Source organism: Ictalurus furcatus, chromosome 29 (genome assembly GCF_023375685.1).
Source record: "Ictalurus furcatus strain D&B chromosome 29, Billie_1.0, whole genome shotgun sequence".
Taxonomy (NCBI): Eukaryota; Metazoa; Chordata; class Actinopteri; order Siluriformes; family Ictaluridae; genus Ictalurus; species Ictalurus furcatus.
The window spans coordinates 11,773,138-11,799,185 of NC_071283.1; the positions used below are offsets into that span (position 1 = coordinate 11,773,138).

Below are 26,048 nucleotides of genomic sequence, written 5' to 3' on the forward strand. Positions count from 1 at the left end.
AATGAAAGTAAAAAGTACTTGTTACAAAGACAATTTGATTTAGAAAAAAAAAATATGCGTCATATTTCATTAATTTATATTTGTCTAAGAAACAAATTTTTAAATTTAGAACAAATAAAAAAAAATTCTACATCTTTTGACATTTTACATACGTCAGGAAATAATTAGGTTGATTATTAACTTCCATTCACATACAATACGTGCGAAACATAGCAATAATTAAAGAAATTATTTTAAATATCAAGTCTCAGTCTGAAAAAAAAAAATCAAATGATAGAGTGTAGTGAAAAAATGATCACCCAGCACAAATTAATGCCTAGATGCCTGGATGATATCACTTCTAATAAAAGTAACAAATCAAAATGGCTGTTGTATGTGTTGAGATTGAAAGAAAACTAAAAAGGTATAATGTGGTATTTTTCTAAAAGAAAATTCTAAAGACTTCTGGAGACCATGTCACATGGAAATGTAGCTAAAGCTTTTCAGCTACTGATTGGCTTCTGTGCCATGTTGCTTGGTCAGGAGTTTGTATAATGGGAGGCACATAGCATGTGATCCTGACCAGGTATAAAAGCAAGGTTTACACCAGGCAGGTTGTCAGTTCACCAGCTGGAAACTAAACAGTTGTCATGACAATGGGAAAAGTAAGTATTTGTTTGATGTAAATAATAATAATAATAAAATACTGGTAGGTTAATTGTGATATTAAATAATTCTGAAACTTTTTACTCTTGCCCCAACAGGTTATCTTCTACGAGGACAGGAACTTCATGGGGCGCTCCTATGAGTGCACCGGTGATTGTTCCGATATGCACTCTTACATGAGCCGCTGCCACTCCTGCAGGGTGGAGAGCGGCTGCTGGATGGTCTACGACCGCACCAACTTCATGGGAAACCAGTATTTCATGAGGAGGGGCGAGTACGCTGACTACATGAGCATGTGGGGCTGGGGAAACAACTGCATCAGGTCCTGCCGCATGATCCCTATGGTATGTTATTACATGTAACATTTTTTTAGTATATATATATATATCCCAGGAAGTGTTTTTGCCCTAAAATGACAGTTTGTCCTCTTCCCAAACAGTACAGAGGATCCTACAGAATGAGGATCTATGAGAGGGACAACTTCATGGGTCAGATGTATGAGATGTCGGACGACTGCGATTCCTTCATGGATCGCTACCATTGGTCCAACGGTTGCATGTCCTGCCATGTGATGGACGGCCACTGGCTCATGTACGAGTATCCCCACTACAGAGGCAGGATGTGGTACTTCAGGCCTGGAGAGTACAGGAACTTCAGAGACTACGGTGGCATGAGGTTCATGAGCATGAGGCGCATCATGGACTCCTGGTATTAAAAAAATAAGAACTTTTTTGATGTGACAACCAGCAAACTTTGAATAAAATGTACAATCATTACTACATAAGTTGTTATATTGTTCCTTCTCAAATAAATGAATTAAACACAAGCACCCTTAAACACAAGTGGGTACTAACAGAGATGATCAATAGATGGGTGAAAAATTTAAGGAAAACCAATTTATGCTGTAGGGGGTCACTTCTTGTTTTGCTGGCATGCTTTGGCTCCACTTGTCCCCTTAAAGGGAAATCACTGCAAATCAATACAAAGTTCTCATCACCTTGATAGGATAATGGAACACTTCATGATGGGTACTGTCACGTCCCGAGACGTAAGGGAATTGAGTACGGAAGCAGGTGCAGGTGAAGACGTATTTATTTAAGAGCAGGCAGACAAATCCAAATCATAATCCTAAAAACGTAATCAAGACAGGCAAAGGCTCGGGCGATCGGCAAACAGGCATAAACGGGGCAAAGCAGGAATCAAAGTCGCAGTCACAGGAAACAGGGTCAAAAACACAAAACAAGAAACATGAACTAGTACTATAAACCTGGAGTGGAAAAACCAGCATGGACTAATGAACTAATCTAAAGTTTAAACTAACTAAATCTATCAAGGTAACTTGATAGCGCTTGAAGCGCTGGCAGCTGAAAACAATAAAGCCACACCCCTGAACCACAACCAACGACAGAACAGGGAGGAGACAGAGCAGAAACAAAACAAATGCACGTGTCCACAGTAAACAATGTCACAGTTGTCAACATCTGAAGAGCATGCGCTCGCGGAGCACTCGAGCTACGTGCACGCACGCGCCCTCTCATCTTTCCAAGCGCGCTGCCAGAAGGGGAGATTGTTACAGGTATCATCTCTTCCAGTGTGACCCCATCCACACGGCACAAGGGCTCACACGTGGAAGAGCAGTGTTAATCCCTGTAGTATAGTTCCAGAGGCTTGTAGAATCTGTGCCAAGGCATATTGAAGCTGTTCTGGCAGCTTGTGATGTCACAACACCTTACTAAGACAAATTATGTTGGCTTCTTTAATCTGTTGTCTGTCTGTTTTGTTCACTTTTCCCAAAATTCTTTGGTTGTCCCTCTGGGGGAACCGTTAAAGGTTCTATGTAGAACCCTACCAGAGAATTTTTCTCAGAAGGTTTCAACCTTTTCTTGGAGACTCCTTTTGCTAAAATTATGCATGTATGAACTAACCACCCAAATTTGTTCCGCTATAGATGTCTATCTAGCGAGTTCCATAAGAAGAAGCGGAGTTAGCTACCAAAAACATTTTAATAGCGTTGACTGTATGAATAACATGGCGAGAGGTGTTGGTACAAGTGTGGAATTTATTAGCAAAACATTAAGAAATATCGTAGCCAATGGTCCAATACCAAAAGGCCAAACAATCAACAGACCAAAACAATACGGATCAGGCAAACAGCAAAAACTGAAAAACAATCCGGTAACGAAACCAGAAAACCAGAGTTTTCAAATACAAGACTTCCTGAACTGCCATTAAATGAAAACATTCACAAGGATGAAAACTGAATACCAGAAGCATAAAGGCCTTGAGTAATTGAGGAAGTAATATGAAACTAGTGACCCCTTTAAGAGCATTGGTATTTAGGTTATGGGGACCTCTGGTGGTATGGAGTCACATTTTGCACTTCATGTTTTGGTTATAAAAGTATTTAAGTTGATGCCATGTTTTTTCTTGATGTCTAAGGTGAATCTTTAAATGATACTGCTTTTTTCAGATTAATTTGTTTAATAGAGTAGGCTTGAATGTAAATGAATACAACCGAAATGCAAGTATTATATTTGCCAAATTAAAATAGACAAAATGTTTTGGTAGGATTCAATTTGCATGAATTTACATTTGAATGAATTTCCATGAATTTGCATTATATATATATATATATATATATATATATATATATATATATATATATATATATATATATATATATATTTTTTTTTTTTAAAAAAAGCTTCTGCCTTTTTTGGACATACTTTCTGGCTGTATTATGTATTGTACCCATATGGCTGATAGAAACTAATTAAAAATTAAATACACACTAATGCTATTTCATACATATTTCAACATCATTTTTACACTGTGCTTTAAAAATAAAATAAACAGACTCAAATACTGATTTTGTGATTACTGAACCATTTTATTCAAAAACTTTCAGTGAAAAAGTTTTTTTTAATACCAGGAATCCATAATGCGCCTCATGCTCATGAACCTCATGCCACCGTAGTCTCTGAAGTTCCTGTACTCTCCAGGCCTGAAGTACCACATCCTGCCTCTGTAGTGGGGATACTCGTACATGAGCCAGTGGCCGTCCATCACATGGCAGGACATGCAACCGTTGGACCAGTGGTAACGATCCATGAAGGAATCGCAGTCGTCCGTCATCTCATACATCTGACCCATGAAGTTGTCCCTCTCGTAGATCCTCATTCTGTAGGATCCTCTGTGCTGTTTGGGAAGAGGACAAACACTGTCATTTTAGGGCAAAAACACTTCATGGGATATAGGCATACTAAAAAAATATTACATGTAATACCATACCATGGGGATCATGCGGCAGGACCTGATGCAGTTGTTTCCCCAGCCCCACATGTTCATGTAGTCAGCGTACTCGCCCCTCCTCATGAAATACTGGTTTCCCATGAAGTTGGGGCGGTCGTAGACCATCCAGCAGCCGCTCTCCACCCTGCAGGAGTGGCAGCGGCTCATGTAAGAGTGCATATCGGAACAATCACCGGTGCACTCATAGGAGCGCCCCATGAAGTTCCTGTCCTCATAGAAGATAACCTGTTAGGAGGATGAGTTTCAAAATGAGCTATGCAAATTTGTTAACAAAAATAAGATTTATTTTTTTTATATTATTGGCATCATTTTACATTAAACATTTGGTTTACGTTTTGTTGGTTACCTTTCCCATGGTCATGATGGTTGGTTTGGTTTGTCCAGGCTGTTTTCAGCTGGTGAACTGCCATTCTGCCTGGTTTAACCCTTGCATTTATACCTGACAAGGACTAAAGACTATATGCCTGCTATTGTGAAAAAAGACTGACTAAGCAACACAGCACAGTGTCCCGTGGAGAGCTGAAAGCTGCCCAGTCTCCAGAAGTCTTTAGAATGTTTCACAATGGCACTTGTTTTTCTAATCCTATAGGCATTTTTAACTTATATACAGTACCTTCCTGAGCAATTTACATACTTTGATAATTTTATTGAATAATAACTTGCCCTCAGCTATTGACAGTAAAACTACCCAACCCTGTCTGAGCTATGCATGGGTGATTAGGTTTCTATGTGTATTTAAAAAAAGATCTATTTGTTCTATTCATTTCATGTTTTAAAACAGATTTTTAGATAGTAAATATCACCCTAGATGTCACCTAGAAAGTTTAGTATAGTAGTAAAGTTGCCTCATTTTACAACATACATTGTCAAAAACAGCTTCACAGAATTCCAGATGTAGATTTAGATTTCTAGTGAGCAACCCAGGGGCAACAGTGACAATGGAAAAACTCCATGAAATAATAAGCAGAAGAAACCTTCAGAGGAACCAGACTCGAAAGCAAACCCATCCTCTCCTGGTTGTCACCGGATAAGCGGAATATAAATCATTACAGTATACAGGAGAAGAAGAGTAAATGCAAAAAGTGCCTATGGTGTTGAAAGGATGTTCTGATTATTGTGAAAGACGTCCTGTGATAAACAGAAAATATAATTTAGTGGTGTTTTATTCCTTACATTATGAGCATAGAGCTGGATTTCTCCCAGCCCAAATTAAGACAGACTTTTGTTAACCAATCTATTGTTCTCACAGTCTTCATGGGGGTGTACATTCATTCTTCTGACCAATAAGTGCACTACAGTACTATGTGGACCAGACAGTGGCTGGAACTGTCCATCTGAAAATAAAAATAGCTGATCCAGACACTGTGACCTTCTAGTTTACAAAGAGCGTCACCTCCTCATGAGCATTACTTAGAGATGTACCCTTCCAGGAGGTCTGAATGGAAAAACATTGCTCTTTAACGTTGCTTCGTTTCAGCCCGAATTGGACTGCCCCTACTATTTTATCATTCATCTCTGGATCTTAGTCATTGATCATTTATATTAAAAATGAGACATAGTTTGTAATAAGTAGGTAAGATCACTAGCAAAGTGGCAATTATGACCTCACAGCCCACTAGGGTAGGTTGGGAATAAGCACCCTCCTGTCATTGGGAGCAGAACACTGAGCCAGAGATTGTGGTAAGCTTCATAGACATTGTAGACATTTATTTTTACCCAGGTCTAATAGGAGAGTGTGCTGAAAAGTCCATAACCCTGGGGTCACCTGGTGTAGGCTCCTTTACATTCCATAGTTTCCAAGAACTCCATTATTGCCTCCAGGAACCCTTCTCTGCTGTCATCTTTCAAAAACCATGATACCGCTACCATCTGAGAGAACTATGATCATCAAATGGCCTCTGAAAACCCTACTCTGCGGTACATATTTTTGATAGTCCGACCAACATCTGTCTCAAGACCTGTGGCTTTGATTATTGTACTTCTCATTGCCTGTGGGGGGAATCCATCTTTCATTTCAAAGACTTAGCTAATAAGGTCAGAAACATGATTCGTACAAATTGTACTTCATCCCGTGTCTTCGGCAAGGATCTTTTGGAGTGTTTCCTTGGTAGGTTCACCTTCACATCCATATGGCCCTGTCATGAGTCACAGCTTCTAAAATATGTCAAATTCGCTGCCTCTGGCTCTGTCAGAATCTCTTTATACTGTAGTTTTGATAATTAGTCCAGTTCTTCAACTGGCTCTGTAACTACGGTTGTTTCTATCATTGTTTTTGGGTCTCTTCTCTAGCTCCTAGCTTAACCTCTTTTCCTGCTCCACTCTCAGTCTCAGTCCCTGTTTTCCTGCTCTTCATTCGCCCTCTGTCTCTGTTCCTTCTTTTTTTTGTCTTGGCATCTGCCTGGCTCGGTTATGGTCTCTGACCCTGTGTTTCCCTCAGTCACTGTTAGGTCATCTTCTATCTTTGTTCTGGTTCCTATTGTTGGCTCTGTCTCAGCCTCTAATCCTGTTTCACTTTCAGCTCAGCGTCTGATCCTTTTCCAGTATGAAACTAAGACTTTGGATATTCCAAACCATCAGCATTACACTGCCAGTCTTCCACAGTGTTCATGAGAATGGATTTAACTTTAATAACTATGTTCTGTATGTTAGCATTCTGTCTGCAGCCATAGGCCCTGACAGTTCTTTATGGAATAACAACATTATAGAGACTACACACCTATGTTCAACCATCTCTGGCTCCAGGTTCTTACGTATAATAGGAGGTAATTATATTCATATTTATTCTAAGAATTGGTCTAAGGAACTTTGTTTGTTACCAGAACAAGTACAAAAAAAAACAAAAAAAAAAACGGAAAGAGTACCTAAAAACCGTGTAATAGAGCAGTGCATCTCAATTCTACCCCTATGGCTTCAGATGAATATGAGAAAATGGTACAGGACAAACAGTATTGGTTCCCCAGTATTAGAACTGCAACTGACTGACTTGGAAAGATTTAGAACTTATTGGTAAACTTAAAGGGTTAATTGGCAAATAATTTTTTGAGCCCTTGAGCAAAGCTGCTTGGATTGACTTCTTTATTTTTTTCATAAGCTCTTCAGGGAGTAAATCTTTCTTTCCAAATTAATTAATGGAATGTTCTGCTATGCGTGGTTTAAATCATTTCAACATTTTGTCACTTAGAAAGATGTATTTTCGTGTGGAAATGTGAGAAGACAGAAATTATACACTTCACTGAATTTGTGGATTTTATTCAAAATGTGCTTGTCACTTTTGCTCGGTTTGCTTTTAATACCAGGAATCCATGATGCGCCTCATGCTCATGAACCTCATGCCACCATAGTCTCTGAAGTTCCTGTACTCTCCAGGCCTGAAGTACCACATCCTGCCTCTGTAGTGGGGATACTCGTACATGAGCCAGTGGCCGTCCATCACATGGCAGGACATGCAGCCGTTGGACCAGTGGTAACGATCCATGAAGGAATCGCAGTCGTCCATCATCTCATACATCTGACCCATGAAGTTGTCCCTCTCGTAGATCCTCATTCTGTAGGATCCTCTGTGCTGTTTGGGAAGAGGACAATGTCATTCAAATGTTAATTTTAGGAGGTAAATAACATTAGGACCCGTATTTTCTGAAACTATATTGAAGATCCAGTAACATACCATGGGGATCATGCGGCAGGACCTGATGCAGTTGTTGCCCCAGCCCCACATGTTCATGTAGTCAGCGTACTCGCCCCTCCTCATGAAATACTGGTTTCCCATGAAGTTGGTGCGGTCGTAGACCATCCAGCAGCCGCTCTCCACCCTGCAGGAGTGGCAGCGGCTCATGTAAGAGTGCATATCGGAACAATCACCGGTGCACTCATAGGAGCGCCCCATGAAGTTCCTGTCCTCATAGAAGATAACCTGTTTGGACGATGAGAATTACAACAAGTTGTTCAATTTGTCCAAATGCAACCAGTAGCATGACTATTCATCTATTGTTTCCATATAAAATTGATATTTTACACTGAACAAATCCTATGGTGCTTACCTTGCCCATAGCCATGTTGATTGGTTTGGTTTGTTCAGGCTGTTTCCAACTGGTGAACTGACATCCTGCCTGCTTTACCTCTTGTATTTATATCTGGCCTGGACTAAAGAATATGTCCTCCATTGTGCAAACTCCTGAGCAAGCAAGTGAGAACATTGAGGCCATACATTGAGAGCTTTTGCTTTTACATTTCATTGTGATTGTCTCCAGAAGACCTTAGAATTGTCTCTTTAGTAATGCAGCTTATGTATACGACTTTTCGCTTGTTTTTCTCGTCGTCCTTTAGAAATACTGGAAGTATTAGAAGTATCAGAACCCTATCTGTCCAACTTTAAAAGTATTGGAACCCTAGCTATCTATCCAAACCTAGACGTATTATCTGCACATTAGTTTCAATTTTCAAACTGATAACTATTTTAAAGTTTCAGACCGGCTTTGTCAAGCCAATGTCAAAGTTTGTCTTGATGGACTTTAAATACCTAGTTGCTGTTTCTCATCGAGTGGTTTCAATGACCTGCAGTATTTTTATTTTTTTTTTGCAGTGTCATAGCAAATATTCTTTCTGTGCAGTACCTTTATTACGGTTTGATGGTGTTTCACAAATTTCTCAAAAACCTTACCATTATGCCTCTCAATTGCTTTCAAATTCATTATTGGCTTTGATTCCAGACATTCTCTTTGCTGGTATATTTCCCTAAATGGGAATAAAGGGGGATAACTTTGAAACTGAAGTTCAGACTCATAAACTTGCCAGCCTAAATTTTGGTACTCAGACTTACTGGAAATTATTAGTGTCATTACCATTATGACTAATTGTAATTATCAAAGAGTGGCATTGCCTTTGGAAAGATATCAGAATGAAAAATTAAGTCACTACTTACATTTATTTTTGAAGTGATTCTTGATTGACAGTAGTTAATTTCCCGTAATAAGAAATTGTAACTGAATACTACCACAATCTTGAATAGTTTAATCTGCTCCAAGAGCATTTCTTTTTATTAAATACAGCTCAAAATGAGGACATTTTCTTCTCATACAGTCTATGTTATGATTGATTTCACATTCTCAGACTTTAAACCAAAGGATTAATTTGAGCATGGCAACATTTAGCCGTTTCCATAACTTGGTTTTGCATATGATTTTGGAAAAGTATTTGCATGGACTAATTTCAGACAATTTAAATCTGGCAAAAATGACTCTATCAAATGCTACAGGATTTTGAGACAACAGAAAGCACTATAAAAAAAATCATATGAGGGAGCATTTCTTTTCACAACCATAAAGTGAATGAGAATTCTCAAAATGAAGGAAATGGTACTAAATTCCTTGAGATACTTGCTGATATAGACAATTCAAAAGCAAAAGAAGACACTCAAGTTATAATTTATCCACAAAATGATATGATTTATGCAATTTGAGAAACTGTCATTGAGGTAAAGAAGAGAGATTTGTCTGTTTTTTGGTTGATAAAGCTAATGATACTTTCAATGAAAGAACAGCTTGCCATAATTGTGTTCATGACAGCTTTATTAAGGAGAGTGCTATTGGCACATTGCACATGACAGACCTCATGAGTATACTGTTTCTGAATCTCTAACATCTCTGAGCCTTGGAATGAAGCTGCATCTGAGACAAGTACAATACTTGAATTTGAAATTGGTGTCTGATGTTGAATATACAGTGGTGCTTGAAGGTTTGTGAACCCTTTAGAATTTTCTACATTTCTGCACAAATATGACCTGAAACATCATCACATACATTTTCACCCAAGTCCTGAAAGTAGACAAAGAGAACCCAATCTGTCTGATTGTGGATTGGTGGAGTCCAAACTCTTTAGAGATGGGTTTTGTAACATTTTCCAGCCTGATAAGCGTCAACAACTCTTTTTTTTCAGAGGTCCTCAGAAATCTCCTTTTTTTTCAGAGGTCCTCAGAAATCTCCTTTTTTTTCCAGAGGTCCTCAGAAATCTCCTTTTTTTTCAGAGGTCCTCAGAAATCTCCCTTTTTTCACAGGTCCTCAGAAATCTCCTTTTTTTCCCAGAGGTCCTCAGAAATCTCCTTTTTTTTTCCAGAGGTCCTCAGAAATCTCCTTTTTTTCAGAGGTCCTCAAAAATTTCCTTTGTTCGTGCCATGATACACTTCCACAAACTCACACCTGATTGTCATCATATTGATTGAAAGCAACTGACTCAAATGAACTGCTAATCCTAAAAGTTCACATACTTTTGCCACTCACAGATGTAATACTGGATCATTTCCTCAATAAATAAATGACCAAGTATAATATTTTTTGTCTCATATGTTTAATTGGGTCCTCTTTATCTACTTTCAGGACTTGTGTGAAAATGTGATGACATTTAGGTCATATTTATGCAGAAATGTCGAAAATTCTAAAGGGTTCACAATCTTTTAATGCATATTATATGTCAAACTCATTACTAATAGCAATACACTATATCTTATGCAAATGAAGCATATGTGCACCACAGGTTGGTTCCCCTTATACCAAGAACTTGTTAAGTACAGTAAAGGCAGCTGCCCTTACCATGCAGTTGCCACCATTTAGCTTTATTCTTCTGCTCTGTGGACCTAAAAAGCTTCTAGAAACAGTTCAGACACATGGTCTTTCACAGTCCAAAGCTGTAACACTCATTCTCAGCATGGAGGTCTGGCTGGGGAGGCTGCGATAAATGGAAAACCACACTGTGACATAAACATTCAGAGCAGCAAGGTGGATGTCTAGACTGCTTGCTGTATTTGTGAAGGCAGCATAAATCTATTGAAGTGATGATGTGATTAAGGCAAGAGGAACTATTTTGAAGCTCCTAATTGGCTTTTACTGGAATTTACCTGGAGTGTCATGTGTTTTTTTTTGTTGTTGTTGTTGTTCTTCTTCTTCTTGTTCTTTTTTTTTTTAATTATTATTATTATTATTATTATTTTACCTGCAATTTAATAATAATAATAATTTAAAAAGAATAAAGATATTGAACTCTACTCTTTGGCTCAGCTCTTGGCCCTTTTAGTCAGATAATCAAACATTTCTGCATTGCTAGTACATTGCAAATGCCTATTGTATCTGATTAGGAATTTCTTAGTGTTAAAACAAAGAGAAAAGTAGTAGGTTCACAATTCTGACAGTATATTAGCTAAGAAAAGAAATAATATATATAGGAGAACAGATATACCTCATTTGTATTGGATTTGTTCCAAATGTGTTAATACACATTTAACTAATACCAAGAGACCATGATGCACATCATGCTCATGAATCTCGGGCCACTTATACAACTGACAAACTATAAAATACAAACTATAAAATTGGTCCAAGACAGATCAATAAATAGATTTTTTTCAACTATAAAAAAAATAATCTAAATTTTACCCAACTATTATGTAGTGGTGGTTGTGCAGAGATACCATGCACTTTATTGCTAGCAATTATTTAAAATGTGCAATCTACTAGTATTACAGTCAACTACAACTGTGTGGCATCAGTATAAAAATTTAAAGAGATATTGAAACACCAAGCAGCACAAGCAGTAGAAGACATGCTATCCCTAAAACAGAGAACGTTTGTTAGATAAATAAAATAAACAACAAAAATCGCCCCTAAAATATTACTGCTAGCAATTTAAATTGGGTGTCTCATTAATAAATGTTAAATATCTAAATTTCATACCATGAATACAGCATATGTAGACATTAATGTGAACTATTAACAAAGATAGTAGCATGTCCTCCATATTATATCAGTACAGTGCAATGGAGCAGCATCAGTAGACAATTTTTGTTTAATAGCTGAACATTCTGGCTTCCGGAAACATAACTCAAACAAATTAAATTAATTGTTTTAATTAATGGCATATCTTTTCTCAGATCAATAGAGGAAAAAATTATGGAATCACTCAATGTTGAGGAAAAAATTATGGGATCTTAATTTCACAAAATAAAAATCACAATTAGTACTTTGTTGCTTCTCCTCAGGCTTTTAGGATGGCTTGAATTCTTTGAGGTATGGGCTTCATTAATAAAAAGAATATTCTCCATCGAGTTGGTTCCAACCTCCTGGAATAGCGGTTGACGGATCAGCTTTGCAGGATGGAGACTTGTCATGGATTAATTTTTAAAATGTCCACCATAAATTTTCAATGCGGATTGAGATCCGGACTGTTTGCTGGACGTGCCATTGAGTCGATATGCCTTTGCTGAAGAAAAGCTTTAACTCTCTTTGGTCTGAGGTGAGCTGCATTATCATCCTCAAAAATGACTCCATCACTGGAATGAGAAAAGTGTCCAAAATGTCCGTGTACGCTGTGCATTGACTGTTGAGGTTTTCTGCGGTCCTTTACCTGAAATGCCGCCCCATATCATCAGTGAGTGGGGAAATTTGATTGTCTTCTTCAGGCAGTCATCTTTATGTGTTTCATTAGAACGGCACCAGACAAAAGTTCCAGCATCATCACCTTGGCCAATGCAGATTCGTGATTCATCACTGAATATCGTTTTCATCAAATCATCCTCACTCCATGATTGCTTCTCTTTAGCCCACTGGAACCTTGTTTTCTTCCGTTTAGGTGTTAGTGCTGGTTTTCGTTTGGCTTTTCTATACGTAAATCCCATTTCATTCAGCAGATTTCTTACAGTTCTGTCACAAACATTGACTCCTGTTTCTGACCATTTGTTTTGTTGTGCATTTTCATTTATGCTTTGAGTTTTCTATCCTGATGCTTTACTGTCTTCCTAGGTCTACCAGTATGTTTTCCTTTTATAACCTTCCCATTTTGTTTATACTTGCACCAGATTTTAGACACAGCTAACTGGGAACAACCAACATCTTTTGCCACTCCATGTTGGATTTCCTTCTTGAAGGAGTTTTATAATCCTTTCCATTGTTACAGTTGACAACTCTGTTATTGGGGTTATGTTTCCTTTCAAAAAGTCCATGGTAAGGGTCTGTAAGCACTCTATTTTAACTGCTGACTAATCTGCATTTTTCGACTTGTGCTGGTATTTGTTTCAGAAATACAAATTACAAGGTAATTCCATAATTTTTTTTCTCAACTTCGAGTGATTACATAATTTTTTTTCTCAACATTGAGTGATTTCAGAATTTTTTCCTGTACTTGATCTGGGGAAAAAATGTCATTAATTAAACTAATTTAATTTAATTTGTTTGAGGTAGATTTCACGAAGTATTTACATACTTGATAATTTGTTAAAAATATAACATAACAAATCTTTTAGATAATATCGCAATAACATTTTGTGCAGATTTGTCTGTACACAGAAACTTATTTTAAATTTTGAAGGGCAGTTTAAAAAAAAAAAATCTAAGATTGAGTGATCAAAATCAACTGAAAAAAAAACCCCATCTAATTTTACTCATATATTTTATGCTGCAGGTTTCGAGTGTGCGCACATTGAGAAATTATACACTTCACTGATTTGCCAGATTTTATTCAAAATGTGTTTATTGACACTTTAGCTCAGTTATACCAGGAATCCATGATGCGCCTCATGCTCATGAACCTCATGCCACCGTAGTCTCTGAAGTTCCTGTACTCTCCAGGCCTGAAGTACCACATCCTGCCTCTGTAGTGGGGATACTCGTACATGAGCCAGTGGCCGTCCATCACATGGCAGGACATGCAGCCGTTGGACCAGTGGTAACGATCCATGAAGGAATCGCAGTCGTCCGTCATCTCATACATCTGACCCATGAAGTTGTCCCTCTCATAGATTCTCATTCTGTAGGATCCTCTGTGCTGTTTGGGAAGAAGACAATGTCATTCAAATGTCAATTTTAGGAGGTAAATAACATTAGGACACGTATTTTCTGAAACTATATTAAAGATCCAATACCATACCATGGGGATCATGCGGCAGGACCTGATGCAGTTGTTTCCCCAGCCCCACATGCTCATGTAGTCAGCGTACTCGCCCCTCCTCATGAAATACTGGTTTCCCATGAAGTTGGTGCGGTCGTAGACCATCCAGCAGCCGCTCTCCACCCTGCAGGAGTGGCAGCGGCTCATGTAAGAGTGCATATCGGAACAATCACCGGTGCACTCATAGGAGCGCCCCATGAAGTTCCTGTCCTCGTAAAAGATAACCTGTTTGGGTAACAAATTTCGTAATAAATTGAGGAACTTTTTTCAACATTCACAATGAAATAATGAAGGTTTTTTTGTTTTACTTGTGATGTTTACCTTGCCCATGGTTGATTGGTTTGTCAAGCTGTTTCCAACTGGCCAACTGATGTCCTCTTTGCTTTAACTCTTGTATTTATACCTGATCAGGTCTAAAGAATACATGGTTCCTTTTGTTAAAACTCATGAACAAGCAACACAGAACAGTGCGTCCATAGAAAGCTGAAGGTACTTTCCAGAAGACTTTCCAGAAGAACAGTTCCCATTGGAACGACACATCACCTTTCACTAGCTTTACTCATGACACACTATTGACGTACCATTTCTATTTATGTCACTTTGTTATATTTGAATGACTTCTGTATCCTTACAGAAAGACTGTTGCTTTTGTATGGTGGACAAATGAGACATTTGACGGCAATATTATTGATGTGTATTATAAAGACATTGTAAAAATCCATGAGGAATTTTTTTTTTTTTTTTAAAGTTGAGTATATCTGTTCATTTATTTACTATGAAGTCATGTTTAAAGTGATAAATTATCGTATAATTCACATGATAAAACTTCTAGTTGAGTTATCAGTCATTTCTGGAAATCTAATACAGTAGTCTTACTGCATAAAGCTCCCTACACATTACTTATAAGCTAGTTATAAGCTATACAGTATGCTATGTGTTATAAATGATTTGTCAGTATCTCAAGTAATAACCAAATAGTTTACATATTTCAAGCAGTACACAAGCAGCTATAAGTATAAAAAGAGTCTGAGAAATGAACCTTTCATTGTTGAAAGTACAACTTTTCAATCAGTCTTTATTTTTAGTTAGCCAACTACACCTAGCCTAGATACAAACAGGAGTCATGCTAGCGTGATCTTTCAGGCGCGTATTTTCATGATAATGACACAGGTGTGAAACAAGACTTCAAATTCTTTTTGTGGACTGTGAGACACTTTACTGATTGTATTTATTTTAGACTATTTTGTCTGTATTGCATGTAAACGTGATATTTGAGTTGTTTTTTTTTTATTTGGTACAGATAAACAATTCAGTTGTATTTACGTGGGTAAGTGATATTTCTACCTTGTTAAACTTCGGTTACAAACTAAAATTGATCCAAGGCAGAACAATAAATAGATTTTCTTTATTATATATATATTAAAAAATAATAATACATTTTACCGGACTGTTATGTAGTGGTTGTTATTCAGATAGATACATTTCTAACGTTACTGGTTTTTATTTACACTGTGTCATTTAAAAGTATTACAGCCAACTGCATCTGTGTGTTATCAGCATGATAATTAAACGAGATGTTGAAACATCAAGCAGCAGAAGACATGTTATGCCCAAAACACAGAACATTTATTAGATAAAGAATATAAAACAACAAGAACAGCAACCCAAAATATTACTGCTAGCAATTTATATTGAATGTCTCAATAATAAATGATCGTCTAAAGATCATAGCATGAATACAGCATATGTAGATGTTTATGTGAACTATTAACAAAAATAGTAGCATATCCTCCATATTAAATCAGTACAGTGCAATGGAGCAGCATCAGTAGATCCATCCATCCATCTTCTATACCGCTTATCCTACAGGGTCGCGGGGAACCCGGAGCCTATCCCAGGGAGCGTGGGCACAAGGCGGGGTACACGCTGGATAGGGTGCTATTCCATCACAGGGCACTATCACATACATATTCATACACTATGGACAATTTGGACATGCCAATCAGCATACAATGTATGTCTTTGGACTTGGGGAGGAAACTGGAATACCCGGAGTAAGCCCCCGCAGCACGGGGAGAACATGCGAACTACGCACACACAGGGCAGCGGAAGAAATCAAACCCCCAACCCTGGTGGTGTGAGGCAAATGTGCTAGAGTCAGTAGATGTTTATGATAAATATTTCTGAAAATAATGTGTAAATTAACAGAATATATCTAGTATTCCATAATTTGTCACATAGTTAAATGGATAAGCTGTTCTGTATTATTAATATTATTATTATTATTGTTATTTTGTAATTAATTAAACACACATTTTTTCATATTTCGTAGATGTGTACTGGATAATTTGATGAAACTATAATGACATGTACTGCACCATATCATGATATTTATTGAAAATGTCACTCTGTCTTATAGGTAATATTCCTATAATATTGTGTGCATTTTTGTCTGTACACAGAACCTTATTTAACATTTTGAAGGGCAGTTTATTTTTTAATCTAAGCGATAGATTGATCAGTTGATTAAAAAAAAAATCATTTTACTCGTATATTTTATGCTGCTGGTTTCGAGTGTGCGCACAAATAGAAATTATACACTTCACTGATTGGCTGGATTTTATTCAAAATGTGTTTATTGACACTTTCGCTCAGTTATACCAGGAATCCATGATGCGCCTCATGCTCATGAACCTCATGCCACCGTAGTCTCTGAAGTTCCTGTACTCTCCAGGCCTGAAGTACCACATCCTGCCTCTGTAGTGGGGATACTCGTACATGAGCCAGTGGCCGTCCATCACATGGCAGGACATGCAGCCGTTGGACCAGTGGTAACGATCCATGAAGGAATCGCAGTCGTCCGTCATCTCATACATCTGACCCATGAAGTTGTCCCTCTCGTAGATCCTCATTCTGTAGGATCCTCTGTGCTGTTTGGGAAGAGGACAAACACTGTCATTTTAGGGCAAAAACACTTCATGGGATATAGGCATACTAAAAAAATATTACATGTAATACCATACCATGGGGATCATGCGGCAGGACCTGATGCAGTTGTTTCCCCAGCCCCACATGTTCATGTAGTCAGCGTACTCGCCCCTCCTCATGAAATACTGGTTTCCCATGAAGTTGGGGCGGTCGTAGACCATCCAGCAGCCGCTCTCCACCCTGCAGGAGTGGCAGCGGCTCATGTAAGAGTGCATATCGGAACAATCACCGGTGCACTCATAGGAGCGCCCCATGAAGTTCCTGTCCTCATAGAAGATAACCTGTTTGGATCATGAGGATCACACTGAGTCAAGCAATTTTGTCCAAGCAAACACAGTAGCATTGTATGTTTACTAATATACTGTTACCTTGCCCATAGTCATGGTGACTGGTTTGGTTTGTTCAAGCTGTTTCCGACTGGTGAACTGACATCCTCTCTGCTTTAACCCTTGTATTTATACCTGACCAGGACTAAAAAAAAACCTGGCACTCATGTTGTGAAAACTCATGAATAAGCAAACGCGCACAATGGATCCATAGAGAGTTGAAGGGCTTTTGCTGTTCCATGTCTTTGCTATTCCTGTCTCCAGAAGACTTTAGAACGGTTCCTATTGTTAATATAACACATCAATACTTGTCAGTCTTTTGGTCTTACAGATGTACTATTTCTATTTTTGATTCTTTGTTAAATGAGAATGAGCTCTTTTTTTTTTTTTATGAAGTCTAGTAATGCTGCACTCTTTTCTCAATACATGACTTATATACTGTATAAAATATGGGGTTATACATGTTTCATAAATAATGTTCATAAGTCTTACATCTTTTGTTAAGCAGTTAAAAAGCAGCACAAATAAAAAATATATTTTAAAAAAATCCTTTCGATCATAAAACCCACACATTTCAATGATATATGCATTTGTCTTTATGATTGCTACCTACTGTACCAATCTAAGCTAATTAACAAGCACAAGAGAGCTTAGCTTTGTATTAAGGTGCCCTTTTTTATTAATATTGTGCATGAGCAAAATATAAGGCTTTGATTTGTTTTATTAGACATTTTATTGATTAATTCTTAATTATATGTTTTGTGTGTGATATGACATGACCTGATTTTACATTTCATGACTGATATGAATGTTAATACATGTTATGGATATATAATTTGTTCTTGTATTAAGTTCTTTGAGTAAAACTAGCATATTTATGTCAAAGTGAGGGTTAAAAATGAGACATAAGCTGTTGCTTAAAGTTAAAAAATAATTTTAAAAAAGCACCGTTTTTAGCATCGTGCCTGTAATAATAGTGGATCTTAGTAACCCAAACTAAATGTAGGGACAGTGTACACTTGAACATGCCACTGGGCTGATTGGTTTCAAATCTCCACACATCAATATTGTACATTTATTTCTGTCGATGAAAACAGCAAGTGAGCAAGCAGGTAAACATGATTCATGCAGAACCAAATCAGCAGAGTCCTGGTGTTAAACAAAAAATGACACTTGCCTCTGTGTGATTTAACATTTTAATGTAAAAATAGCTTCCGTTCAGTTGGCTACTGACTTGCTGACATCTTTCCAGCATCAAAACTCTTCTGTGGTGTGACTTTTATTTTTAACCGTATATGTATATATATATACATATATATATATAATAATATAAAATTATGCGACTTGCTTGAGGTCATAAGTACTTGGAACCCAAATACTGTTATAAATAACTTTTGTGCATGTTTTGGGGGAACTCATAACAAATGCCAACCTCCATTTACAGTTGGACAACCACAACTTGCCCCATGAGGCTTAATAGATCAGTGCTATGCAGCTGCTGCCTGTAATTAGCACAATGTTTTAAAAGCAACTCAAACTTTTTTCACCATGCCATGGGGCAGTTCCTCATCATTCATAATCCCACAATCCCTCACACATTTTTATTCATTAATTATACAAAACATTTCTTTAATGCATTTCTGATGGCAAATTTGGTTTCAGTGTTCACGTTCCCTTAGAAGTACCTAATTTATAACAGCCCCCCCCTCCCCCACACACACACACACTTATGCAACTACATTATTGTAAGTTTTTTTCCCCCTATAAAAGTTTCTGATGGTTTTTGACTTTATTTGTATATTTTGCAACTGCACTTTAAAAGTGAGAAAAGATCTGATATGATTTATCTTAGTGTCATTTTTTTTACTTCACAAAAACCTGCCATTGTAACAGTGGGTGTGTAGACTTTTTATATCCACCGTGTTTACAAAACGTATTTAAAATGTGTCCGACCATCTGTTTGTTTTACTAATGTGTAGTAAATGTTGTCGAATGTACGTGTTAAAGATTTCTCAAACTGAAACCTGCTGCCAGCTTGAAATAAAGAATTACACAATAGTTAATGCTGCGGTCATTTTTCAGTGATGTGTATGTTATATATGCTTTATAAAGTTCTTAAGTAATAATTATTGCTGATTTTGTTAAGTTCAGGAAATGACTTTTAAATGAACAATTAGAGAGGAACATCGGTGAGTTAGCCAGCTAATGTTTAACATGTCACGCAGCTACTGCAGCTGAGACAAAAGAAATGGTCTGGAAACAAATGTTTTAGTAAATGTTTTAATTTGAGATACATTTTTCAGATTAATTGAATGAATTTTGATGAATGTTTACATTTCATTTTAGCTGCCTAATGAAGTGCACACTTCTTATCAAATTATATTCCATTTCCTGATCTAAGACCAATTAATGTGGTTTAAAGGAAAAAAAAAAGTTAAAACTGTCTTTAGTGGGAGAGAAATGATACAATTCACTGATTGGCTGGATTTTATTCAAAATGTGTTTATTGACACTTTAGCTCAGTTATACCAGGAGTCCATGATGCGCCTCATGCTCATGAACCTCATGCCACCATAGTCTCTGAAGTTCCTGTACTCTCCAGGCCTGAAGTACCACATCCTGCCTCTGTAGTGGGGATACTCGTACATGAGCCAGTGGCCGTCCATCACATGGCAGGACATGCAGCCGTTGGACCAGTGGTAACGATCCATGAAGGAATCGCAGTCGTCCGTCATCTCATACATCTGACCCATGAAGTTATCCCTCTCGTAGATCCTCATTCTGTAGGATCCTCTGTGCTGTTTGGGAAGAGGACAAACACTGTCATTTTAGAGCAAAAACACTTCATGGGATATAGGTATACTAAAAAAATATTACATGTAATAACATACCATAGGGATCATGCGGCAGGACCTGATGCAGTTGTTTCCCCAGCCCCACATGTTCATGTAGTCAGCGTACTCGCCCCTCCTCATGAAATACTGGTTTCCCATGAAGTTGGTGCGGTCGTAGACCATCCAGCAGCCGCTCTCCACCCTGCAGGAGTGGCAGCGGCTCATGTAAGAGTGCATATCGGAACAATCACCGGTGCACTCATAGGAGCGCCCCATGAAGTTCCTGTCCTCGTAGAAGATAACCTGTTTGGATCATGAGGATCACACTGAGTTAATCCAAATGACTTGGGGGGTAAAAAAAAGCTTAATCTTGAATACTTACCTTGCCCATAGTCATGATTTCTGGTTTGGTTTGTTCAAACTGTTTCCAGATTGTGAACTGACATCCTGCTTGCTTTAACCCCTGCATTTATACCTGGCCAGGACTAAAGGATGGGACGGGACTCCTATTGTAAAAAAAAAAAAAAAAAAACCTGACCAAGCAACACAGCAGAGAGGCCCATAGAGAGCTGAAGACCTTTCATTTTCAGTTGAAAGAGACCTACAGAAATACTTAGAATGGTTTCCATTGGCAGCACAATAGATCTGTATATGTGACAGTTTTGTCGGTCTTTACATGCTATAGACATACTCACTTTACTTTCAAATGTAAGGTTGGTACTGAGCTATTTTCCTCTCTTTAACACTAATGAGTAGTTTTAAAACACATCCAAAGAGATAATGACATGAATTTAGCAATTTTCTGGCATTATGTAGAAGACTATTTACCCTTTACTGCACTATGTAGCTTTGTTCCCTGACACTAAAAGACATGGCTATGACTGTGTTTCCATTTATTAACCACTCCATTAACACGTTACATGATACAGTCCAGACCGAAGGATCCTCTAAACGTTTTTTCAGTTCTATGGAAAAACATCAACACCACCTTTAATATTATTTGATTGGAAGGATGTGGAAGGATATTGAAGGGTATTGTTGAAACTTGTGGTGTTGACTGCTGAGGGCTAAGATGTCTCAGCATTTATTTGGACATACTGTAGCATTCTCTCCATGGAGATAAAATAAGCACTGCATGATGCGAGAGAGTGCAATACAGGAACTTTTTTCCCCTCACAGTATGCCAAGTCTTTCACATATGTCTTTCGATATGTTTTGAGGTATTTGTTATGAGATGCAAAGGAAACAAATCAAACTCAGTTCAACGGGTTGGTCTGTCTTCCAGTAAAGAATTTAGATAGCATGTACGTTCCAAATTTTTACATATGGTACATCCCCACACTTTAGATGTAGTTAATTGTGGAAGTGCAAACTATTCAGTGCGTTTCGAATGGAGTTTCTATTCATGATACACATTAGTACACTTATTTACACAACAGGCAGAATTGCCATTGTAATACACTTCTTACAGACATAATTACCAACATAACATTTGATGGTAACTCTATGAAAGTAAATCGATAATTTTATATACTCCTAGTAATTGTAGCCTGAAGGATGATATGGTACTAAAGCCTTTAACATGGTTATTAATTAAGTAGATATTGGTCTCAATGTCTGTTATGGCAAGCAATATTAAAGGCTCTTTCTAGAATGGTATTCGAACTGTGTTTATTACCCATGAATTTACAGTTTCATAAAAAATCCACTTACTTCCACATTGAGCACATTTATTGAACCATTTTCGCTGAAAGGAAGTAGCTCTGTTTGTGTTTAAATCACATCTGTTTGGTTGGTAATAAAACGCTAATAGTGAAAAGTGAAAGCAGTGAGAATTGAGAGGTAAAATGAAACATGATGGTTTGCCAATTTGTAGTTTGGCTGAACTGATTAATTGCAGTAGGGTGGTACATTCGAATCATCTATGGTATGTCCATAACTGTGTCTTACATGATGACCTGGCCTGATCTTGACACACTTCTAAAGCTGTTTACTCTTGCTCAACTTCTGCTTCGACGTCCTGCACTCCTGACTCATTTTCTGCTCTTGTGGATGGTCCCACATGGTCCCCCAAAACAGATTATGCTCAAGATTCACCCTTGCTTCAGTGGAAAATCTGACCTGGGTATTGTTAGATTTGTACCAAAGAGCTGCTGAAGTAAGCCTTAAAACTGCCCTCTGCTCATCCTAGGTCTCATACATAATATATTAAAACTGAACATTGACACACATAGCACCCTTTTACACATGTATACTGTAATGATGAATAATCTGACTATCCGTTGTCCTGAAGAAAAGAATGATTTCCCTTTTGAGGGAAATCATTTCCCCCCCGGCTTTCCTCTGGCTTGCTTATTAGGGATTTAAATCTACATCCACGTTTCTCTAAAGCGGCTTTGTGACAACGTCTATCGTTAAAAGCGCCGTCCAAGTGCACTATTTTGGACGTTTTACTATATTACACTATATTACAGCCATCATTTCCAAAATGGCAGTGCCAAAATTCAACAATCCCGCTCAATTTTATGAATTTCTCATCGTTCTTATACAGAACTGTTTACACACCATTGCATTAATATGACAAAGTAAATACAGAAGAGCCATATGTCAACTCCTCACATTCAAGACTTTCTACATCATATTTATTTAAACCTGGAGAGATTCCCATATGTCTGCATATTTGGGCTTAGTCATAATCTTGACTCATTTTGTCAGACTATCGATAGCATTTTCGGAGGCCTTCTGTCATCCACCCTGCAGTCCAGTGACTGTAAACAGCCCGGAGCAGGCTGTAAACTGAATTTGAGTGAGATGGATGACAACAAATCGGCATCATCCTACTCCAGAAACACCAAAACGACTGTTTACATACCTGTACGTGGAGAGACAGTCACTCGTTCATTCATATTCATTCATGGACTGTGAAAGACTGTGTGTGAGTATCAGGGCATACTGACATAGCAAAAAAAAAAAAATGTCTCGATTGAAGCTCCTCAGATGCGAGACCAGTTTTTCCGCTAGCTCTATAATGACCAAGGTCGGGTGTTAAGTGAGTTAAGCTGCTCCCTGAGTGGCGCTTTTTTCCCCTCGAGCTGGTCTGACTGTGCGTTTTAACACACTCATCTGTCTTTATGTGAAGACACATGAGTGTTAAGAGTGGATGAAAGGCAGCAGTCAGCGACACCGAGAGACTTAAAGATAATCACTGCATTCCCTCAGGAACTGCTAGGGAAGAACCTGTTCCTACCAGGATTCAATAAAGGGTGCGTGTGTGTGTGTGTGCATCAGAAGGTCAGAAAATCAAGCTGTGACTGCTAGTTGCAAATACATCCCAGCTGATCCTGGTGTAAATTTATTATCCTCCCCTTTAGATCAATAAAACACATGCTTAGTGGATGAGTAAATGTGTGTGTGTGTGTGTGATTGTGCTTCTTGTAGTGTATGGAGATATTTTTTTTTTTGCAGTAAACCTGAATAAATTGGTGTGAGTAGAAATCTTTCCCATCTGTTAGCTCGTGTGTCTTTTGGATCAACTTCGATTTCTTTAATGGAAAAATAATGCACACGAAACAGCAGCACCACGCCGACCGCCTCCACCTCCACCTCCTCCTCCTCCTCCGCCTCCGCCTCCAGAAACTTAGGCACAACATGCAATATACTGGATAGGAATAAAAATAGCATGATAGCAAACAAAAGTTTGATTTGAATGCTGTGCAAGAGGATGAAATGCGCCTTACATAATATCAGAAAACAGTCCGAAACAGCATTTTATTTTTAATGCAAAGCATGACAGCTGTGGGATTTTAAAGTCTTTTATCTTACATAATACATACCTTAAGGACGGGGGGGGGGACCCAAAACAAACCAACACGTTTCACCAAATATCTTCCATCCGAACAACTCTTCAAAGTAAATACAGTACAATGTTTTTTTTTTGTTTGTTTTGTTTTTGTTTTTTAAATCCTTTCCTTTATTTTTAACCTTAGAATCGTATAGTATAGGGCAATGCTCATCTGTGTACTTGAGAAAGCTGGGACACGATTCTACCGAAGCTGCGTCCGGAGCAGAATAATGCTTTGTGTTACACAAGAATGTCATCATGCAAAGCACCTTTCTCTGTCTAGAAATAGATCATAGCATCCCATGTTTGGAGTTGAATGTGGTTTGCAGCAGTAAGTACAGAATCTGATTCAATTATAACAATAAAGTATGCAAATTGTATCATGTTTGTTATTTCTAGCTTTAAAACATGGATTTTGCACTGAAATGACTACGAGGTGTCAGGAATTCTTTGTGTTTGCTTCAATGCTGCTCTGGCTCCTCCTTTTTCCACGCCCCTTTCGTTACAGTTCGTGTAATAAAACAGTACACCTTGTTAGGACCGTAAAGCTATTGTACTCTAATACTTTTTGTGTTGGGTTTCTTTGTCATGAGTTCCTTATGATCGTCTGCAATCCTGTTACTCAGGCTGTACATCATTCTGGAGTGATCGTGACTTACTCCCGACTGCCTCAGAAAGCTCCATGTTTTTGTCATGATGGTCTCACTCTGTATCGGTCGGAAATAACATCCGGAACTCACTATAACGGGACTCTTCAATGCTGAAATCTTTTGTTGTTGTCGTGCAATCAGTGATACTTATGCAAACAAGGGTGTGAGACTCGAGTCTGGTCTCCAGACGTTTTCTGTATTGATTTGGATTTGTCTGGAGAATTTCATGGCCGAGATGAGATTGAAGTAAAGGCTTGGTCGTGAAAATGATTCGATGGGTTTTGGTATCAGTCTTGACTCGGATTCACTTTCATTTGGATTCAATCTCGGCTTTGCCTCAAGTCCTATAAGACTCGATCTTGACTTGGTGTTTGCTCATCCTGGATTTGAGCTCTAGCTCTGTGCACAAGTATCACACTTTAATAATCAACTTTCATTCGAAAATAAATCATTCAGTTTCATTTAGCAGCCACAGTCCACTTAGTCTGATTGACCAAATTTACAAATACAAATACACTAGCTGTGGACTTTGACCTAAACCTATGTTACCTTTAGTTACAATTTACTAAGACTAAGTGTAATGTTACTATATTTCATACTTGAACTTCATCGTAAAAAAGGCAGCGTATAAGATCTCAGACGTAAGCGTCTTTGATTTTCATCACTTCGATTTGGAAGGACCCGACCCAAAGGGCGTGTCCACCAAAGACCCAACAAATGTCTGCAAGGGGCGTGTCCATGTCTTCATCACTTCTCAATGGATCAAACTGCTACTCATAGTTCCTTGCTTTCTACAGCCATGTTTCTACTTTCAAGATCTTTGTTTCTGTCATTCTTTATTCCCAGCTCTAGTTTTAAAGCGTTCGTATAATGTCCGTAGTGGTGTGTTTTGTTGTTTTAACTACCCGTTTTTGACCTTGAGAATGGCTCTACCTCTATTAACTCTTTTTGTTTTTGCTGGAGGGAACTCGGGTTAAAGAAGATCGCTAATGAAAGTTAAATCCAACTGATTTCCACTGAGATTGAATCACGATTGTGAAATATGCAGAGCTGTTATTGATATTTTTGCCAGTGGATCATCCTCGCCTGCATGTCGAGGGTGATGTAGTATCGTTCCTGGAAAGCGGTCCAGCCTGTCTGTATGTTATCTGTACATTCGGTCAATGTCGATGACCAGCTTACATGATAAATGTAGGTTTTTCTTTTCTAGAAGCCTTCAATATTGTTGCTTCTAAAATTAGCTTGTAGGTTGCCTATTTCAATAAGCCTTCAAGAATAACCTTCAAAAATAGGTTAAATAGTTGGTGTGGGAATCAACCATTTTTTAAAACCCTATCTTGGACAATCACGCCATACGCCATGTGTTTAGTCTGCAGCTCATAATACATTGCTTCAGATTCAGCATACATCTCTTTTAACATCGTCTTTTAACAGGCGTATTTATGAAGCTTTCACCATCCAGTCTTGAACATGGTCTTGGTAGGAGGTATGTCTTTCACGTGACAAACTCTCGACAAAGGGGTCT

At 38.0% G+C, this 26,048-nt stretch overlaps 5 protein-coding genes and 1 pseudogene across 5 annotated transcripts; 1 reads left to right on the forward strand and 5 right to left on the reverse strand.

The window, feature by feature from the left end:
* Positions 1-719: 719 nt before the first annotated feature.
* LOC128604037 (gamma-crystallin M2-like) lies at positions 720-2,591 on the forward strand (the record flags this gene model as incomplete). Its single annotated transcript, XM_053618809.1, has 2 exons — positions 720-989; positions 1,085-2,591. Coding segments are annotated over 2 exons (546 nt in total), but the record flags the coding sequence as incomplete, so codon positions are not given.
* An 828-nt stretch (positions 2,592-3,419) lies between these two features.
* LOC128604038 (gamma-crystallin M2-like) lies at positions 3,420-4,318 on the reverse strand (annotated as a pseudogene).
* A 2,693-nt stretch (positions 4,319-7,011) lies between these two features.
* Positions 7,012-8,009, reverse strand: LOC128604039 (gamma-crystallin M2-like). Its single transcript, XM_053618810.1, has 3 exons — positions 7,995-8,009; positions 7,622-7,882; positions 7,012-7,519 (listed from the first exon to the last, which is right to left on the reverse strand). The coding sequence occupies exons 1-3, from the start codon at positions 8,007-8,009 to the stop codon at positions 7,244-7,246; spliced, it is 552 nt and encodes a 183-aa protein (XP_053474785.1). The 3' UTR covers positions 7,012-7,243.
* Positions 8,010-12,217: 4,208 nt separating this feature from the next.
* Positions 12,218-14,214, reverse strand: LOC128604040 (gamma-crystallin M2-like). The gene is made up of 3 exons (XM_053618812.1): positions 14,206-14,214; positions 13,864-14,145; positions 12,218-13,761 (listed from the first exon to the last, which is right to left on the reverse strand). The coding sequence occupies exons 1-3, from the start codon at positions 14,212-14,214 to the stop codon at positions 13,483-13,485; spliced, it is 570 nt and encodes a 189-aa protein (XP_053474787.1). The 3' UTR covers positions 12,218-13,482.
* Positions 14,215-16,534: 2,320 nt separating this feature from the next.
* Positions 16,535-17,000, reverse strand: LOC128604224 (gamma-crystallin M2-like). Its single transcript, XM_053619166.1, has one exon. It carries the CDS (start codon positions 16,794-16,796, stop codon positions 16,536-16,538), a length of 261 nt encoding a protein of 86 aa, XP_053475141.1. The 5' UTR covers positions 16,797-17,000; the 3' UTR covers position 16,535.
* A 2,240-nt stretch (positions 17,001-19,240) lies between these two features.
* On the reverse strand, positions 19,241-20,429 carry LOC128604041 (gamma-crystallin M2-like). Its single transcript, XM_053618813.1, has 3 exons — positions 20,415-20,429; positions 20,090-20,335; positions 19,241-19,996 (listed from the first exon to the last, which is right to left on the reverse strand). The coding sequence occupies exons 1-3, from the start codon at positions 20,427-20,429 to the stop codon at positions 19,718-19,720; spliced, it is 540 nt and encodes a 179-aa protein (XP_053474788.1). The 3' UTR covers positions 19,241-19,717.
* Positions 20,430-26,048: the final 5,619 nt, after the last annotated feature.